The sequence below is a fragment of the Labeo rohita genome, chromosome 19, assembly GCF_022985175.1.
Source record: "Labeo rohita strain BAU-BD-2019 chromosome 19, IGBB_LRoh.1.0, whole genome shotgun sequence".
NCBI lineage: Eukaryota > Metazoa > Chordata > Actinopteri > Cypriniformes > Cyprinidae > Labeo > Labeo rohita.
Window position 1 is genome coordinate 10,839,161 of NC_066887.1, and position 19,715 is coordinate 10,858,875.

General features: G+C 36.4%; 2 protein-coding genes across 4 annotated transcripts; one reads left to right on the plus strand and one right to left on the minus strand.

Moving 5' to 3' along the window:
* The first annotated feature begins 1,051 nt into the window (after positions 1-1,051).
* On the plus strand, positions 1,052-9,649 carry sync (syncoilin, intermediate filament protein). 3 transcript variants are annotated; one of them, XM_051136805.1, is made up of 6 exons: positions 1,052-1,112; positions 4,571-4,727; positions 5,847-6,609; positions 6,822-7,241; positions 7,319-7,447; positions 8,899-9,649. In XM_051136805.1, the coding sequence occupies exons 3-6, from the start codon at positions 5,860-5,862 to the stop codon at positions 8,950-8,952; spliced, it is 1,353 nt and encodes a 450-aa protein (XP_050992762.1). In that variant the 5' UTR covers positions 1,052-1,112; positions 4,571-4,727; positions 5,847-5,859; the 3' UTR covers positions 8,953-9,649. The 3 variants fall into 3 exon arrangements, with proteins under 3 accessions (XP_050992762.1, XP_050992763.1, XP_050992761.1); XM_051136806.1 differs by lacking the exon at positions 1,052-1,112 and having other exon boundaries at positions 4,499-4,727; positions 8,899-8,956; positions 9,059-9,649; XM_051136804.1 differs by lacking the exon at positions 1,052-1,112 and having other exon boundaries at positions 4,500-4,727.
* Positions 9,650-11,425: 1,776 nt separating this feature from the next.
* Positions 11,426-18,152, minus strand: rbbp4 (retinoblastoma binding protein 4). Its single transcript, XM_051136808.1, has 12 exons — positions 17,980-18,152; positions 17,161-17,308; positions 15,067-15,212; positions 14,797-14,970; positions 13,437-13,552; positions 13,122-13,282; positions 12,894-13,020; positions 12,718-12,795; positions 12,556-12,632; positions 12,390-12,447; positions 12,166-12,276; positions 11,426-12,081 (listed from the first exon to the last, which is right to left on the minus strand). Exons 1-12 carry the CDS (start codon positions 17,993-17,995, stop codon positions 12,019-12,021), a joined length of 1,275 nt encoding a protein of 424 aa, XP_050992765.1. The 5' UTR covers positions 17,996-18,152; the 3' UTR covers positions 11,426-12,018.
* Between the last annotated feature and the right edge of the window lie 1,563 nt (positions 18,153-19,715).

The window sequence follows — 19,715 nt, forward strand, 5'->3', positions numbered from 1 at the left end:
GGGAATTGAACAATGACATTTTTTTTTCAAAAAAAGCGGAGTGTTCCTTTAAATAAAAAGTGTACAACTTACCGAAATCCGTATCCTGTCTCCTGTAATTGCTAAATCAGTGTTTCAACCGTTGAAAGACGTCAGTATAACAGCTTGTGAACAATGTCACGTAACGCTACATATACCTCAGAAAAAAAAATAAAAAAATTTGGTGTCCATCATACTCATTTGTCAGCTAGAAAAGTTAACTTAGGTATACTCATATGTATGTATGTAATTGTAACTTTATTATATTAAAACTTAATAGTAATTTAAGCATTTGTATACAAATTTGTTACTTTTAACTTTCAATATTATAGTAATGTAGTACCAACTGACTCTCATGCATATTTTACAGACATAGTTAAGATTTTTTTCTTTAAGAAAATTTGGCACAGTACAGTCTTGATATATATCCAAAATAATCAATATTGTATTGAATTAGAACACAAGCTGTGAATCAGAATCAAATCAAATCACGAAATTTTTGTCAAAACCCAGCCCTGAAAACAATACAGGATGCTTCAAATATATAAAAGCTAAAAATTACAAATCAAAATCATCATTATAATGGAGCACTGGGACTATATTTTCCATCCATGTCTTCTCAACATAAAGAAAGCCTTTAAAGTTGGATCTGTTTTGTAAAACTGTAAAAAAAAGGAGATCCTCCTGGTGTTTATTCAGAGGAGGTATGAAATAACACTTGTAGAATCCAAAAGAAAATATGGGATTTAATTTTTAAGATTAATTATAATGTATTATAATGTAACTATAATGTAAAACAAAGAAAGATTCTGCATAATTTCTAGGTCTCTAATCATTTGTTCAAATTGGAAACACTGACCATGTGTACTTGCACTTCTGTTTAGTCTCAGACTTTTGAACCTCACTGTATGTACTTAGTTACACATATTGACGCAGCAAAGCCCTGTAGAGCAGTAGTGACCTTTTAGTCAAACACTGGATGTGAAGCGGCATACCAAAATATTTAACTTTCCAGAGCACCTCTACCAGAGGCTTACAGCCATCCTTTGCAGTTACACAGAAATAGACAAAAGGAAATTATTGATGGAAAACAGGTGAGTAGTCCCTAAAACAATAGCACAATACAATCAAAACCATACATAAAGTTTAGGAGAATAATTGGTAAAGTCTTTATCATCTGTGCAAGTGTGTGAATGGCAGATGTCTCTTATAGTATCTATGGTAACGTAATGTATCCGCTTATTTACTGAGCAAACCTGTAATTCAAGGCCAGACAGAAAAAATCTTGGGATTATTTTTTACACTACCTGGAATCATTAGTAGTGTTTGCCAAGGCTATAACTTCACTATTGTATTCTTACAGCGATACACTTTAGAAACCTCGCCACCTTAGTAAAAAGCTAAGAAGAAATGGCATGTACTTTGGGATTAACCATAGGACTCTTTAAACTTAAGATGATCTAATCGGAGTGAATAAAGCTGATGGACACTATTTCGAATGGTCATTACCAACTTCGGTCAGCCCAGGCATCACTCAACACTGCTTTATTACTTAGCTCAAGCAGCTCTGCATTCCTCAGAGGGGGCTCATTGTAAGAGAGAGAGCCTTGAACTAATGGGCATCAATATACTTAGAAAAACCTTGTAGACAAAAGCTTGCAGATGTAATGTTTAGAAATGTTATTTTTAAAGATTGTCCAATTAGATGACAGATTCTGTCACCACAACATTTATAAAGCAAATGCAAATACACCTATGTAACATCCATGTTATGAAAAGAGGTTGTATAGCGCCTCCATGTGGTTCTAAGAGGAACACAGTTGTGAAAATGTAGGAGTTCAATTACAGGAAAGCCCCTAGACATGTTGACTCCACAATGGCTGTATGCCATTGAAATAAGTGGGCCAGTCACTATACATAAATCTTTTTCACCACTCCAAGATTTTCACAATATTACAAACTCCCTGTTAATGACTGACATCTTCATAAACTTTTGAGGTTTTTGTATTGTTCTGTTAAGATGAATTTGGTTACCCTTAAGTTATTACTATTACTGGGTTACCATGATGTGTACTTTAGAATACTGATCCAAATAATTAGTAATTCCTGTAGAAGGATGTAGTAACATTACTATCCAAAACCTTACGTATACCTCAAAAGCTTACAATGACCTCAGTTAAAATTAGGGAGTTATCATGCTTTTCACTTTAGAATACTGATCCAAATAATGATTAATCCCCTCTGAAGGATTTGCTAATACTTGAGCCATTACTAGTGGGTTACCAAAACCTTCACTTTATAATTAATTACAAATTTTGTATTATTCAGTTGAGGTCAAATGTTTACGTACACCTCGCAGAATCTGCAAAATGTTAATTATTTTACCAAAACAAGAGGGATCATACAAAACGCATGTTTTTTGGTTTTGTTTTGTTTTGTTTTGTTTTTAGTACTGACCTGAATAAGATATTTCACAAAAAAGATGTTTACATATAGTCCACAAGAGAAAATAATAGCTCAATTTATAAAAATGATGCCATTCGAAAGTTTACATACACTTGATTCTTAATACTGTGTTGTTACCTGAATGAACCACAGCTGTGTTTTTTTTAGTGATAGTTGTTCATGAGTCTCTTGTTTGTCCTGAACAGTTAAACTGCCTGCTGTTCTTCAGAAAAATCCTTCAGGTCCCACAGATCTTTTGTTTTTTCAGCATTTTTGTGTATTTAAACCCTTTCCAACAATGACTGTATGATTTTGAGATCCATCTTTTCACACTGAGGACAACTGAAGGACTCATATGCAGCTATTACAGAAAGTTCAAACGCTCACTGATGCTCCAGAAGGAAACACGATGCATTAAGAGCTGGGGGGTGAAAACTTTTTGAATTTGAATATTAGGGTAAATTTAACTTATTTTGTCTTATGGGAAATGTAAGTAACATCTGAAGGGCAGTACTAAATGAAAAAAATATGATATTTAGGCAAAATAAGAAAAATGTACACATCTTCATTCTGTTCAAAAGTTTACACCCCCCGGCTTTTAATGCATTGTTTTTCCTTCTGGAGCATCAGTGAGTGTTTGAACTTTCTGTAATAGTAACAGAGTCCCTCAGTTGTCCTCAGTGTGAAAAGAAGGATCTCAAAATCATACAGTCATTGTTGGAAAGGGTTCAAATACACAAAAATGCTGAAAAAAAAAAAAAAAATTGTGGGGCCTGAAGGATTTTTCTGAAGCATAGCAGGCAGTTTAACTGTTTAGGATGAACAAGGGACACACAACACTAAACAAACAAACAAAAGCTGTGGATCATTCAGGTAACAACACAGTATTAAGAATCAAGTGTATGTAAACTTTTGAACTGGGTAATTTTAATAAAATTATTTTCTCTTGTGGACTATATACAAGACATCTTTTATGTGAAATATCTTATTCAGGTCAGTACTAAATAAAAAAAATAACATGCATTTTGTATGACCCCTCTTATTTTGGTAAAATAATTAACATTTTGCAGATTCTGCAAGGTGTAAGTAAACTTTTGACCTCAACTGTATATACAGTAGTTCTAAATAGTTTTCCTGGGAGATATGGAAAAAGAAAACAGTAATTACTGATTAGGTGATAGTGAACTACCACTTTCAACTGAGTGCTATTACTTACTAACTCATTAATAAGAGTTTCTCGTTAGTAAATAGTAGTTACTATGTTAACAGTACATTAGTCACTTGTTCATGTGTAGTTATTCATTAATGACATAACAGTACTCTAAAGTGTTAAAGTTTCACTTCATAACTTTCTCAGGTTTATAGTTTTTAAAACCTCCAGTAGATTAATTTGGAATAAACATGACATTTTTTTGAAACAGCTCATTGATTTCTCACATATTCTTTCACCTTGTCATTATTACTTGTATTACAGATTGTATTTTGCCATCTTATCTTGGTTTAAATATTTTGTTAAGTCTTGTCACAGTACCGATTTATCAGTTTGTTAAAACTATCTTGTACCAACTTTATTGATCTGTTAATGTCTATTTATAGCAGCTGAGAAAATGAGCAGGCATGATGGTAATTTGGAGCTTTTGGCTCCTCCAAACAAACGCTCACTTCTCATATCTCACGACTGTAAAACGACTCTCTTGGAGCTTTCAGTTCCCACTTGATTTCAATTCTCTGCATGCTTTATGAGAGCCTGGCTTTCAGGTCATTCTTAAATGTAGGTCAGTGCTGTTTAGCAAACCACAAAAGTGATGACAACTTTTCACGAGCATCTCCCTGTGGCCTCTATTGGTAACTGCATCATGTCACTGTTGTGTGGCCACCCCCCTTGGATTCTTTTGCTGTGTCATGTCCATGTGCGGACCCTACACTTTCCACCCATTGGATACTGATTATAACTATTTGCATGAAATTTGCTCTTTGATGTCCTATTGGTTCCCATGAGCAGGTCACCTCCCAGCGGACCTCATGATTCCTGATTAGCTCGAGTTGGTGCCCGTGCTATACAAGCTCATATTTCGTCCCCCTTCTGTTTATTAATAAATGTAAATAGATTCAACGTTGCCTGAGAGACCAGCGGGATATGTTTAAACTCGGTCAGAGAGAGGCCAGACTACCGTTGTCCTATTTTCATGTTCAGTTGGCTACCAGCTCTTCACTTGGGGTTCACTTCATGATTATTGTCCTGGAACCTCGTAATCTGAGTTGAGGTGAGTTGATGAATTTATATATTACAGTTTTCTTAAATGCTTTTGATGTTAGAATATTTACATTGGCACAGTATCCTAGCTCTAGCTGCGCCTTTAGACTTTTCATAGCACTACCTACTGTACAGTGTTTTTGTAGTTTTTCTTATGGCGATGGTTTCAAAAGTCTGTAAAGCTGCAGAAAATGAATTAATTGAAAACACATATTCATCAATTTATGCTTGATTAGATTTATTAGTTACTCCAGACCAACATGTAAAACTGTCAATATTCCTTTGAGTAAACATGTCGAAGGAATGAACAGTTGTTCGTGTTGGGGATTTTGAGATCATTGGCACTGGTGGAATGTTCTCTGTCTGTTCTTGCTGGCAGTTTCAGCAGCTGCTCTGTGTCCCATTGAGACTGGCATAAGAAATACCAGCACTGTTTAACAAAGATGTGGATGGGCATTTCTGGATACTAAAATCACTGAGTTTGGGCAAAGTTTATGTGCAAAAAAAATTTTTTGCTCTTTTTGGTTAGGGATGCAGAAGATGCATCTGTAGAAATGTCTACATTTTATTCACTTCATGTTTGCCATATGCAAGAGCATGTATGTACCAATGTGTATGTTCTTTACAACTAATGAAACAATCTATTCGCAGATGTTAATCTAACCTTGTCATGCGAGCACTGTGTTTAAGTGCGTTAGATCACTCAGCTGTTTGACAAGTTTATGCAGCTGTCCTTCAATGACGCATTCGCTTCAGATTTCTTCTCACCATCCTTCATTGCTCAGGAATCACAGTTCACACAGCACATTGTACATACTTAAAATATAAAATGAAGTTGATGACTAACCACAAGATTAATATGGTGTTAATATAGCGATCAATGCATTTAGTGTTTGTGTTTGTCATGCAGAAGTTTAATTCTAATTTTAACTGGCCATTAAAAGGATAGTTCACCCCAAAATTAAAATTCTGTCATTAATTCCTCAACCTCATGTCATTCCAAACCCGTAAGACCTTTGTTCATCTTCAGAACACAGGTTTTACAGTTTGGAACGACATGAGGGTAATTAGTGACAGAATTTTCATTTTTGGGTGAACTATCCCTTTAACGTAATGTTCACTCCCATAGGTCAACATATAAAATGGAGGATCAAGAAATGAACTTTGAGCAAGATTATGGGTCTCTATCAGAGACAGACAAAACATTTGAACCCTTGTTTATTGAGGAGGAAGATGAAGACTATTTTGAAGATTGCTTGGAAGAGATTGAGGCTGCTCTAACTCTTCCTGGAGAATCCATGCCGTATTCAATAAAATGCAGAGAAGCTTTGCAAGCTGAGTTTAATGGACTTATGCAACAGATGTTGGCACAGTTAGATGCTTTTGATGCAGCCCATCCAACTACTGCACCACTGGAGTTGTTTTCAGGAACGGAGAACAAATTGGACAGGAATGGATTCACAAAACCAATCAAGTTCTCAGAGACATGCATTCCTGAGAAAGAGCAAACCGTGTTGGAGGTCGAAGATAATGCTGTTGGCAACCCTGTTGAGGCAATGCCAGAGTTGTCTGCCACTATGGAAATACAAAAGCTCAGAGAAGCATTTGAGAACTGCATTGAGGAGGTGGGCCAGCTGGAGCGCACAAGGGATGAGTTGGTTCAGGAGCTTCTGCAGCTGGAGGAGCCAATGGCTCAAGAGCTGCAGACTGTCAGGGAGGCTCTGGAGGAGGAACAAGGCCTCCTGTCCAAAGTCAGCCTGGAAAGAAAAAGCCTACAGGAGGAGACTCAAAAAACTAAGAGACGCCTGTTCACAGTGGCCCGCGACTGTGCACAGAGACAAGTAGAGCTTGAATTACAACGGAAAGAGGTGGAGCAGCTCAACCAAGCTCAGGTAGTATTGAGGGAACCATTTTTGTTAATGCAATCAAAGTCTTACCTGCAAAATCTGTTAACAAGATTATTTGAAATAGTTTACAAGTTCCAACCAACAGAACTTGAAAATCAAATGGCTTAAGTTACTCAGTCTCTGTTGCTCATGTGACTTGAGTTATCATAAATGGGTGTTAAGTCCACTCTAACTGTATTCAAAAATCTCTGACTCAGGAGGAGCTGAAGGCCCTTGATCTTAAGCTAACTGAGGAGATCGCCAAGATCCATTCAGATCACCAAAGCCACTTGCAGGAGCTGCAAAAGCAACTTAACATCACTCAAGAATCCAGCAAGAAGAAGAACCGCTCTTATGTGACTCAAGGACGACGGGCCTCTTGTGATCTACAGCAGTACCTTCAGGATGGGATCAAAGCTCTGGAGGAATTTTACGAGCCCCGGTTAGTGTCCCTGCTGAAGAGACGGGAGGCCACTGTGGATGCCCTCAGTAAGGCTAAAGAACAGTGCCAGGAGCTGAGGGCGCAGTTAGGACCACTGAGAGAAGAGGAGCAGATGCTGAGACTCCAGAGAACTTGTCTTGAAGAGAGGATCCAACTAAAGGAGAGACAGAGGAGGGAAAATGTGGAACAATATCGGGTGACTAATTTTCACTAATTTTAGATAATTGTCACTTTAGATCACAAGTTATTGAATGTTTAATGTTCTTCGTTCAGGAGACAGTTGATGCCTTGGAGGAGAACATCAGAGAACTGAAAACGGAGATCAAGATACAGATAAAGAAGACAGAAGAATTGGATATGCTGAAGAACAGCATGGCCAAAGAGCTGTTTTTCTACAGGCAAGTGCAGGCACTTTTTCAAATAGGTTTTTTACTACCTGATCTCATGACGAAAACGTACCTGCTCCCTTGCAAGACACGAAATACGTACCAATAAGTACATATCACTGCAATTTTCAACAGAAATGAACACTAGAGGCGGTAAAACACTGAGCACTTGTAATCGTTTACAGCTCCATATGTTTTGCTTTCCGGTGTTGACCCCCGCCAGATTACTACTTCCCTAGTATTGGTAGGTTTAGGATTAAGTGCGGGGGAGAAGTTAGGATTAGGCAATCATGTAGCTATTTCAACGAGAGGGGTAATATTTGGTAGGTGGTCGAAAATAGACACAACACCAGATATAACAAGCTTGCTCGGTAGCTCAGCTGGCACAGAATTGGACTTAGGATGTGGAATCCTTGGGTATGAATCCTGTGAAAAACTCATTATGAAAGAGCTGGAAAATGAAAGATTGAAAATGGTATGCTTTCAATTGCATTTTATGTCACATTCCCTTTTGTTTATACTGTCGGGTAGGTTTAGGTGTAGTGCAGATGGTTCTTTTAAAATGTCACGGAGCATTAAAGCATTACTCAACGGACATTTCAAGTCAGAACTGCGGTGACACGTACAAAAACAACGTCTCATAAAACATACAATATGTACATTAATCTGTTCAAGGTAAAAAAACGAACACTCTTTTAGCACCACTCAGTGGACATATCTGTTGTTAATTGCAGTGACGTACTTATTGGTACGTATTTCACGTCTCGCAAAAAAGTTCCCACAGGTACGTTTTCGTCATGAGATCAGGTTGTTTTTTAACGACACAAAGTAATTTAAAGGGGACATCGGATGGCCATTTTCCACAAGTTGGTATGATTCTTTAGGGTCTTCATGAAATGTCTGCAACATACTTCCGTTAAAACTCCTAAATGGTCATGTAAAACAACACCATTTTTGCCTTGTCAAAAACAGCTCTGCTCAAAACTGCTTTCATGTCTCTTTAAATTATAATGAGCTACTGCTCACCCCACCCCTCTCTTCTGTGGGAGGTGTCAAAAACAAGACTTGCTGCTTGCTACTTGAGTGAATTGCTGCTTTGGACTCCATGTATGGATTGGAGGTGGTCTTATTCAAATAGCTAGCTATCTACATAGAAAATGGCTGCAGATTTAAACAGCTTGCTGGATGACACAGTTTCAGACTCAGACAGCCCAAACTGGCTGTTTTCTTTTTAGCTTTTCTGAACTGGCAGAAACACAAGAAACCTAACTACTGCAAATAAGGCTAAAAAAATGAACATTGCATCTGATGTCCCCTTTAAGGGGAAAATAATTTTATACCATGTCTGTATCAAACGTTAACATTTTGTTAATGGTAATGACAGTGTTCTGCCTAGAGCGGCAGCTGAGCTTGTGCCGGCCCTGGATGGCACATCTGTATTTTACATCTTTTTTGTTTTACAGAGAGCATGTAGATGGCCCCTGCAAGCAAGAGAACAGTGTGGTGGTGGAAAAAACCTAATCTAGTGAGCTAATGTTTGTGTTATTGATTATCTTATTAGTTATGCAAAATGCTTTTGATATAATGTGTTTGATATATAACTGCCTGTCTTCTCTTTCATTAATAGTCAATCACCAAAGCAGTAACCCCAGTTTATTGAAGATGCACAACAGTGTTTTCTGTAAAGGTCAAATTAGATATATATTAAAAAGAAAGCACTCTGAACAGCAAGGACCAACTATGTCAGATATCCAGATCTTTATCTGACAAGTTACAGAGCTCAGAATGTTCTTAAAACACTGTTTTTGTTGTGTGTATAACAGGGAATAAAGCTCATATATCAAGGGGTGCCTGTAAACGAAGTGCTTTCTCTTACGAGAAAGTCAAGTGGGCAAAACAAGGACTTATTTGGGCACTGTAGGAGAGCTACATAAACAAACCGACAGCATGATGGTAAGAACGTTTAGATGAAGAACTGTGAGAACATTAAGTGCTTTGTTGATTTGATGTGTCTGGTTAATAAAATCTGAGGTAAACATGTAGGAATTAGAAATTGTTTATATGACTCATAAGTAGTAGTAAATAGAGTACAAGCATACAAACTCTGTCAGTGTGACGAGGGCATGTTTTTTAAACACTTGAGTTGTTTTTCCAAGACATTTTGATCATATGTTAAACCACACGATCTGGATAATTAAAAAATAAAAGGCATTTTGTTGAGGAACACTTGTTCAGTCTCTCTCTCTATTTCTTTGTGTGTGTATGTGTGTGGGTTGGAGGGGTGGTGGGTCAAGTGGTCAGGCAAGGCAGTTCATTGTTATTTACATCTGGTAGAAATATTCACCTCAACTAAACCTTTTTGTGGTCACTTATGAGAGAGTGGGATCTGCAGCAAATTCTGGACATGGGCCTTAAAGGATTAGTTCACTTCCAGAACAAAAATGTACAGATCATTTCTAAGCCTTCATCATCCAAGATGTTCATGTCTTACTTTCTTCAGTCGTACAGAAATTATGTTTCTTGAGGAAAAACATTTTTAGGAATTATCTCCATATAGTGGACTTCTATGGTGCCCCCAAGTTCAAACTTCCAAACGATCCCAGCTCTAAACGATCCCAGACGAGGAAGAAGGGTCTTATCTAGTGAAATGATCTTTGACAACTTATCATTTTCTAAACAAATTGACAATTTATATACTTTTTAACCTCAAATGCTCATCTTGTCTTGTCTTGTCTCTGCGATACGCAGTCTGTGTAATCCGGGTCAATACAGTTAGGGTATGTCGAAAAAACTCCCGTCTGGTTTTCTTCTTCAACGTCAAAACCATCCTACATCGCTGTTTTACTTTTTTTCTGTAAAGGGCGTTTGATATTCTTTGCATGTTCATTTTGTGAAAACAGGGTTGGTACTTCTGCAGCGAAAACTAGATGGGAGTTTTTCGACAGTTCACGCAGACCTAGACAAGACGAGAGTTTGAGTGTATAAATTGTCAATTTGTTTAAAAAACGGCCGATCGCGTCGCTAGATAAGACCCTTTTTCTTCGGTTTGGATCGTTTAGAGCCATTTTAAGCTGCATTTAAACTGCATTTTGGAAGTTCAAACTTGGGGGCACCACTGAAGTCCACTACATGGAGCTAATTTCTGAAATGTTTTCCATAAGAAACAATTTCTGTACGACTGAAGAAAGACAGACATGAACATCTTTGATGACAAGGGGGTGAGTAAATTATCTGTACATTTTTGTTCTGGAAGTGAACTAAGAAAGCAGGGTTGTGATAGGCCTGTCCCTGCAAACTTTTATCTTGTGATCTCTGATGTTTTCATTTCATGCTTGATAACAGTTACCTAATATTTTGTTTTCATTATAACTATTGTCCACATGGACTATAAGCAACCATCTTAAAAGTACTAACCACTGATGTCACATGGACTATTTTATCCATGTCCTTACTAACTTTCTGGGTCTTAAACGTGGTAGTTAGGTTGCCGTGTATGCAGGGTCAGGAAGCTCAGATTCCATCAGAAACATCTTAATTTGCGTTTTGAACGAAATGAAAGTGAGTAATGAATACAAATTTTCGCCTTTGGGTGAATTATCCCAAGGCAACTTAAGGGTTGCTACAATACTACATTATTGCTTTCAAAAAACCTTTCACTAAAATCCAATAATTGACTGCGAGCTAAAACCGTCTTACCTCAAAAAAACGCGCCATACCTGTCAGCCTCTGTGCACGCGCGGCTGCAGTGGAGCGGGAAAGCAAACAAGGAAATCTCACTGACAAACAAGTAGCCCCGCCTCTAACTAATGCCATTGGCAGTCAGTCGCCTCTGACTTCTCTGATTGGTTAACACACGTCGGCCAAGGTCAAAATCACTTTCCGCTGTCTAGTTTACTCATAATTTCTCACATTTTGTGCCTTAATTTATTTAAACGACACTTACTGTATTAAAAAAAGAAAATTCTGTCTCACCAACAACATAAAATAGCTTTTTTCAACAAAAACAGTTTATTCATAATGTTCTGTACAACGTATGGACATACAGGAGAAAAACATTGAAAAGTCACAATATTAAAAAAGACATTAAACACCACCTGACTGATACATGAAGCTCAAAGTAAAGAGTACACAAGAGCTTAAGTTATCAATACATCTAGCTTGTAATTAAATGGATTCTTAAATGGAAAATGTTTTTGTAGGACAAGTTTAAAAAAAAAAAAAAAAAAATCTACTGAACATCAACATTGTACCACTGCACTCTGGTCACAATATACTACACACCTGTATACACTTTTCTGATATTAAGTAATACTTTAAGTATACTTAAACCGCAGGAAAATCCTTATGAGACACCGGTGGGAAGAGATGCGAAGGGTCATGTCTCACATTCTGATTTTGACCAATGATCATCTGACATTTTTCTTAGAAAAATACTCTATTAACATAGTAGAAAATGCCTGGTAGGGAAAGTGTCAATTTTTCCTTTTCCATTACTTAGGGGAGAGCACTTAAGTTCTTCACTTGTGTGTAGACAGTTTTTAGAAGAGTTTTGTCTTATGCTGAGAGTGGGTGGTGTAAAGAGCCATTTTATCCCTGAACCTCAGTGTCTGCGGCCCCCTCTGGGTCCTCGTCATTGTAGATGTTCTCCGCCTAAATGAATAAAAAGAAATAGGCATATAAAAACAGCTTCAAGACAAAACAAGTAACAGGCTTAAAAGCTGATAACGTCCTTACCATTTGCCAGACTTGCATGATGTTGTCCTCAGACACCGAACAAATCACCCATGGTTCATTGGGATTCCAGGAGAAGTCAGAAATCTTGGCTGTATGGCCTCCATGGATGAACTGAATTTTTTAGAAAAATAAAACATGAATAACATGATCTCAGAGAAAAGCACTTTATCTAAATATAAACGTACATACTTTTAAAATAAAAACTCAACATCATTACTACTCACCAGTAGCTCTGGAGGTCCATCTTCTGCATCTTCTGGTGACTGTTCCTCACCGATTTTACTGTAGGAAAAACAAGCAATTCTCATTAACAATGAGAAAAGATGCTAATAATAAAGTATTTCACATTTCAGCAGTAGTAGAGGGTAAAATTAAAAGGAGACAACCCACCTGAGGTCCCAAACATTGAGGCGCCTGTCTGTTCCACTTGAGGCCAGGATGGTCTCATTATGGGGTGACCACTGAACCTGTGGACACATTTAAAGAGTCCATGTTATCACACTCATTTATCTTTAAATTCATCTGCAATCAAGGCAAGAAGGGATTTGATACCTGGAAGATTTCATCTTTGTGTGATTCAAATGAGTGAAGTTTCAGCTTCAGGTTTCGCAGATCCCACAATGCAACAGTCTGTGAGACAAAAGCACAATTCAGAGGTCTAAATATAGAAGCACATTTAATAAGCGTTCACAGGTGTGACAGAAGCAAAAGCTCAATGTAGTTCTCACTTTGTCAGCAGAACCGGTTGCCAGAATGAACTCGCTGTAGGGGTTGAAGGACAAACAGTTGACCTCTGCAGTGTGGGCATCTACTGCATGACTGGGTTTGGATGTGTTATTGGAGCGCGTGTCCCAGCTAAAAAGGGAAAATATCAGATTAAAATAATGCTTGCATTACATAACCACAGTTCGAACCATTACATGTGCTAAAAGACATTCAAAAGACAAAGTACTTACATCATAAGCTTCTGGTCATCTGCGACAGACCCAAAGAGAGACTCGTGCAGCAGGTGCCAAGACACGTCCTCCACTACAGCAGTGTGACCAGTGAAAATGGTCTTAGCGTCCACTATTTTTCCCTCCTTTGGCACGGTGCTGATGTCCCACAAACAGATGGTCTGCAGAAAAACAGAAGAACTTTTAGAATCATTTAGTGCTGGCTGAATTTAAAAACAAATATAGGGTACAAAACATAAAACCTGAAACCTCAGCATGTTTGCACAGCTGTGGTCATAATATAAGTCAATGATAGTTATTGTACAAATGTCTTACATGATCATCAGATGCACTCAGCAGGCAGCCACTCAGGTTGGGGTTCCAGGACAGACCATATCCTTCTTTCTGATGTCCCCGCAGACGCAGGTCAGGAGTGCACTCTCCAGAGGGATCTTCAGGAGCACAGGAGGGGAACACAAAGAACATAAAACTTAATATCTGACACCTTCATACAAACATTAAGTTGACAAGCAGTTTGGAAATTAAGAGTTAAAGGGATAGTTCACCCAAAATTAAAAATTCTGTCATTACTCACCCTCATGTCATCCAAAACCTGTAAGACTATTGTTTATCTTCAGAACAGAAATTAAGATACTTAATGAAATCAGAGAGCGTTGTGACACTGCATAGACAGCAAAGCAACTGACACATTCAAGGCCCAGAAGGTAGTAAGGACGTAATTAAAATAGTTAATGTGACATCAGTGGTTCAACCTTAATTTTTATGAAGCTACGAGAATACTTTTTGTGCAGAAAGGAAACAAAAATAATGACTTTATTCAACAACTACTTCTCTTCCGTGTCATTCTTCCCCGTGCATTCACAAGAGTAACACAACGCATGCGTATACTACTTTTCTGGGCCTTGTGTTGCTGTCTATGCAGGGTCAGAAAGCTCTTGGATTTCATTAAAAATATCTTAATTTCTGCTCTAAACATGAACAAAGGTCTTACAGGTTTGGAACGTCATGAGGTTGAGTATTTTTGTTGTTGGATGAACTATCCCCTTAAGTATCCCATTATCACGTTTTCCCTACCAAATGAGACATGGTCATATCCAGTGTTAATTTCACTGCCAAATAATTTTCATCAATGGCATTTTTTTCACTGATGAAAATGAGACTATAATGAAACAAAAACTTTTGAATGGGAAAAATTATGTTGAAAATCTATTTACATTTCCTTCAACAAATAAAAACAAGACAAAAGTGTTAGGGAGGGACGATTTGGGAAGAGATTAATTCAGAACCAGTCTGCCGCATGGTTAGGAGGTTCGATTGTACATATGAACTTTATATGTGGTAAACATGTTATAAAGAATGCATAATTAGCCTATATAACCATTGGTATTTCAATGAAAAGACCATGTTCTTGTTTCTTTCGGAGAAGTGGTTTCATTTAATTTTAACAAAGGCATGTTGCATGTCACAGCAGTTAAATCTGTCTATCATGATAAAACCTTAATATCAAACCTATGAGTTCAATCATTTTAGAGAAATGCTTAATAAATGCATTACACTGTAACTAAACCCATTAGATTTTAGCAGACTAAATCTACTGTATTTAGTCGACTAAACCTAGACTAAATATTGCTACACTGAGCTGAAAGTAACCCAACGTTTCCAGAATTGCTCATACCAGGTTTAGAGGGGTGTTTGGTGTAGTCAAAGACCAGCACATCACTAGTGGGTGTCTTGGTAGCAATGATGCAGGGGTTCTGTGGCATGTAGCGAGCCCTGTTCACTTCACCCTCATGATTGATCTTGATCTCAATCTCTATCTTGCCACTCACCGAGCCAAATCCACCAAATTCTGTGAACAAACAGAGAAACAGGTGACAACATGAGATAAGTACACAGGTGGAGACAACGCAGTCAGTTCATGATCTAATTATCATAAGCTACTCACCTCCTTTTTCACTGTCATAATGTGAGGCATCAAACTGGGCATCATCATTGGGCAGCTGGACACTGGCAATAACCAGGTGATTCTGTTCATCAGAGGTATGTGTGCCGAGAACCAGACGGTGCACGCTAAAATCCTTCCCTTCAGGTCTGTGAAACAGATGAAGAAACAGAGCAGAAGACACAGTTAGCTGCTGCTGGAAAGCAGAAGGAATCAATTTGACCTAAACATTACGCATCATTTTAAGCAATTTAAAAAAAAAAGCAAATTATCAGTCCTCTACAGTGCAGCCAGAGCATTTCCAATTGAAAACTACTACGTGCGACTATGGAAAAATATTTAGGTTTGCGCTGAGGGGAGCTTCAAAGGTTTCAATGCGTTTTGGCAACATTGAGTAATGTATCACAGACATATCTGACAAATCCTTTTATACAGTAGAGAGAGTGTAAATAAACTCATTGTGCCATGTAGAGAGCTTCGTTGATTATATTAGAACTTTGTGAGATCGCAAAGAATTAAAATTAGTGACAGCTTTTAATGATTTTTAAGGGAGTTAGTAAATGAGAGATTTAATACAACAGTTAAACAAGAAGTTAATATTAAGTGGCTTATATTGTCTGACTATAACACCTGATTTTGCTCCATTTCATCATCAAAAATAGTTTGAAACAAAGTCACAACTGAACTGCTGTTCATCTCCATTCAAATACAGTGATATTTCGTTTATGAATGAACATGCATTTTTAAACAAATCTAGTTCGTAAAGAGTCACTTGCTTTATTCCTGAATAAATCAGCCGTTCAAATGAATCACATGAATGAATGATTCAGTAATTAAACCAGTGACTTGCCGCCACCTACTGGCAGTTTTAGTTTCACTTTTAAAGTACCTTTTCAGTTATTTAAAACATTTAATATTGCTTTACTCAAATTTTTATATTTAAAACATTAATTTCAACATGAGTTTATGAATTTGATTGCACTCATGCCACCTCTGAGCCTCATTAAACATATGAAAATACACCTACAAGCCACTTTTGTATTCTTCTGTGCCACCTCTGTAGTACAAATTAATTTTGTTAATACCAGTTTCATTTGATTGGTAACTTATTCTACTTGTTTTTATTCTGTTGTTTTGATTTGAAAATTTAGAAAGCTTCAAAATGACAAAAGATGACATACTTTTAAGAAAGTTAGAAAAATGCCATTACAAAAGTAAAAACAAAATTCCCCTGTAAATCACTTTAAGGAGTCAAATATCACTTTGTAACGAAAAGGCTAATCAGCTTTTTTTGATTATTGATCAGAAGGTGCTCCTGAAATAATGACTGTGCTCCTAAATTTAAGTTAGGAGCACAAGCACTCCTAAAAAGAAAAGCATAGAGCCCTGATTATAGTTTTACACAGACTTTGACAAAAGTATGTGGTATCCTTATTGATAAGAAACAACAATTTTGTAAATAATTTGTTAATGGCAGCAGCTATTTGCACTAAGTACAAATAGCAATAGACGCCATTTACACTAAGTGAAAATAACATTTTCTTAGCGATAGATGCTATTTACACAGTGCAAATAGCCATATATTCTATTTACACCATGTAAAAATAGCAGTATTTTCTTTGTAATAATTTTAGTTAGATACCATTTATATTAAGTACAATTAGTGGCAGATATTTACACTTCAGTATTGTAAAACCGCATGCAATAATAATAACAAGGTGCTGCCTTACTGGGACAATAAACTCCTCCCTACAAATATCCCTAACCACCCGTGAGTCACTTCAAACTCAGGTTGATCACGTCAAAAAGCCACTGCTATGTGCTTTACAGCCTACAGCACTTAGCAGGTGTCTTTTGTAATGTTGTCAAGCCCAACCACACACCGGTGGCTGGAGTTAGTGTAAACAGCTTCTGCCAACAAGACGGTCCATTTGCACTTAGTGTAAACAGACACTCCGTTTATTAATTCCAAACAACTTTTTTATAAATAATTTTGGATTTTTCTTCCAATTATTTAGTTATTATAGTTAGTTATTATATCAGTAATTAGTTTCAGTCCCATTTCAAAGCTAATGTCAGTAGGTGTGAATGCATTACCTGGTGACATCTGGCAACCACTGAGCAGTAAGACTGGGCCACTCCAGCGCATGGGTCATCACCAGATCATAAAGAAACGGTGTGTTTTTCTTCCATATTTTATATTCTTCATTTATCACCCTCTCCTCCACCGCGTCATCAAAGGCAGCTATAACAAAAAGGGGCGGGAAAACAAGTTGAGATCTGTCAAAACGCCTTCAACAGAGGTACTGTATTCTTTTAGAGCAGCTTTAATACGCAAGGTCATTAAGTTTTTTCAACCCAATTGCTGTACGACAATAAATGACGTTCCGTCTAATCTAACGTTACATGTAAATATACCGGAAGATGAAGATGCAACCAACACAGTTCAATCTGTTTATACACAAACTCTCTGGAAAATGACTTTAAATAAAAAAGTGCACACTGCCAAATATTTATTTATTATCAGTTAGCAACGTACAAAAAACCCCCCAAAAAACAATACTGAAAGCTTCCTGAAATAAAGCGACGCATCCCACACTTCAACTTAAAAGCCAAACAAACTAGCCGCAGCTAATTCGGTGCTAATTTAAATAAACTGCTTAACATTTTAACGTTAGATACTTCCTAACATGTTCCCATCATAAAAATAATACATTAATGCGGGAAACCAGCTAATTTATGCTCATAATAAGCGCTGCGGTGTAAACTGTATTAATGTAGCAGTACCGTGTCGTTATGGCGGGATTCGGCCTGCGCTGAATTCACACCAACAAACACCTCAGCAGCCGCTACCGGCTTCATTTAACACACCGCCGCTAAAAGAGAGTGCTCCGAATGCCGTGAAAGCATACTAACCTTCTTTATCAGCCATACCGACTCGACAGACAGCTATCACTCGTAAACTTGACCGATAACAGGATACCGGTGTAGTTTCTACTGAAGTGCAGGATGCTCTTTGTCTCGCGCCGGCGTGCACGTTCGCGCCAACTCGGACAGACAGAGCAGAGCACGCGCCACCAATGAGCGGAGAGGAGAAGAAGAGCGGCTTCTTCTGCGGAGGAGGATGATCACACACTACTACCACCACACTGCCCTCTGCTGACACCACACCACAAAATGAAACCTGTGAGTAGCGCACACTCAGTTCTCATTACCATAAAGAAAAATATAGTAGTATTTATAAGTATATAGTATTTGTATATTACTGTGTAGACTCTAATGAGAATAACAGTTATTAATGATGGATAACACAAAAATATAACAATATTATGTTACTATGTAACAATACTGAGACACCATTGAGAACAGTTGAGAATAAAGGATAATACGTGTAAATTAATACAATTACAATTTTTTTACAGTATGTCTATACTACTGTGTAGCAGTATTAAGGTTTTAATATGAATAAGTCAGAATTAAAAAATAGTAAAATATAATATTTGCTATAATTGAAATAAAAATGTTTACCGTTTATGTGTATGAAACAGTACTGATATTCAAATGAGAATAAAAATTGAAAATGATAAAATAATACAAAAAATTATAAAGTAAAACAACCTGTCAAATGACCCCTTCCCCCTCAAAAAATATCAAAATTATTTAAATGTATTATTTTATTTATCATTTTATAAAAATATAAAAATATACCAAAACTACTAAAAATATAGTATTTGCTATGATTGAAATAAAACTATGTACAGTATATATATATGAAGCAGTACTGATACTCAAATGAGAATAGTGATTGAAAATCATAATAAAATAATACAAAAATAAAGTTAAAAACCTGTCAAATGATACCCCCCCCAAAAAAAAAGAAAAAAGAAAAATGTTTTAAATGTATTATTTTATTTATCATTTTATAAAAATATATAAAAAATACTAAAAATATAGTATTTGCAATGATTTAAATAAAAATGTTTATGGTATATGTATATGAAACAGTACTGATACTCAAATGAGAATAATAATTGAAAATATTAAAATAATACAAAAAAATATTAATAAAGTAAAACAACTTGTCAAATGACTCCCCCCTCCAAAACAACCAAAAAAAAGAGAAATTATTGAAATGCATTTTTTTATCATTTTATTAAATTATACCAAAACTAGTACAAATATAGTATTTGCTATGATTTAAATAAAACTATTTACAGTGTATGTATATGGAACAGTACTGATACTCAAATGAGAATAGTAATTGAAAATAATAATAAAATACAAAAATGTTATAATAAAGTTAAAAACCTGTCAAACGACCCCCCCGCGCCAAGAAAAGAAAAATGATTTAAATGTATTATTTTATTTACTAGTAAAAATATAGTAGTTGCTGTGATTTAAATAAAAATATTTACAGTGTATGTATATGAAACAGCACTGATACTCAAATGAGAATATTAATTGAAAATAATAAAATAATATAAAAATATTATAATAAAGTAAAACAACCTGTCAAATGACCCCCCATCAAAAAAAGAAAAAAGAGAAAAATATTTAAATGTATAATTTTATTTATCATTTCGCTGAAATACATCAAAAATAGGAAAAATATAGTAATTGCTATGATTTAAATAAAAATATTTACAGTATTT

What these genes read in the sequence shown, in the direction of transcription:
- rbbp4 (XM_051136808.1), bottom strand. An exon ending in TGAGTGCATCTGATGATCAT is followed by an intron (nt 13,283 to 13,436) that starts GTAAGACATTTG and finishes GTTTTTCTGCAG; the next exon opens with ACCATCTGTTTGTGGGACAT. An exon ending in TCATGCAAGTCTGGCAAATG is followed by an intron (nt 12,082 to 12,165) that starts GTAAGGACGTTA and finishes TTATTCATTTAG; the next exon opens with GCGGAGAACATCTACAATGA.
- sync (XM_051136805.1), top strand. Translation starts at nt 5,860, where the DNA reads ATGGAGGATCAAGAAATGAACTTTGAGCAAGATTATGGGTCTCTATCA. An exon ending in AGCAGCTCAACCAAGCTCAG is followed by an intron (nt 6,610 to 6,821) that starts GTAGTATTGAGG and finishes TCTCTGACTCAG; the next exon opens with GAGGAGCTGAAGGCCCTTGA. An exon ending in AAAATGTGGAACAATATCGG is followed by an intron (nt 7,242 to 7,318) that starts GTGACTAATTTT and finishes TTCTTCGTTCAG; the next exon opens with GAGACAGTTGATGCCTTGGA.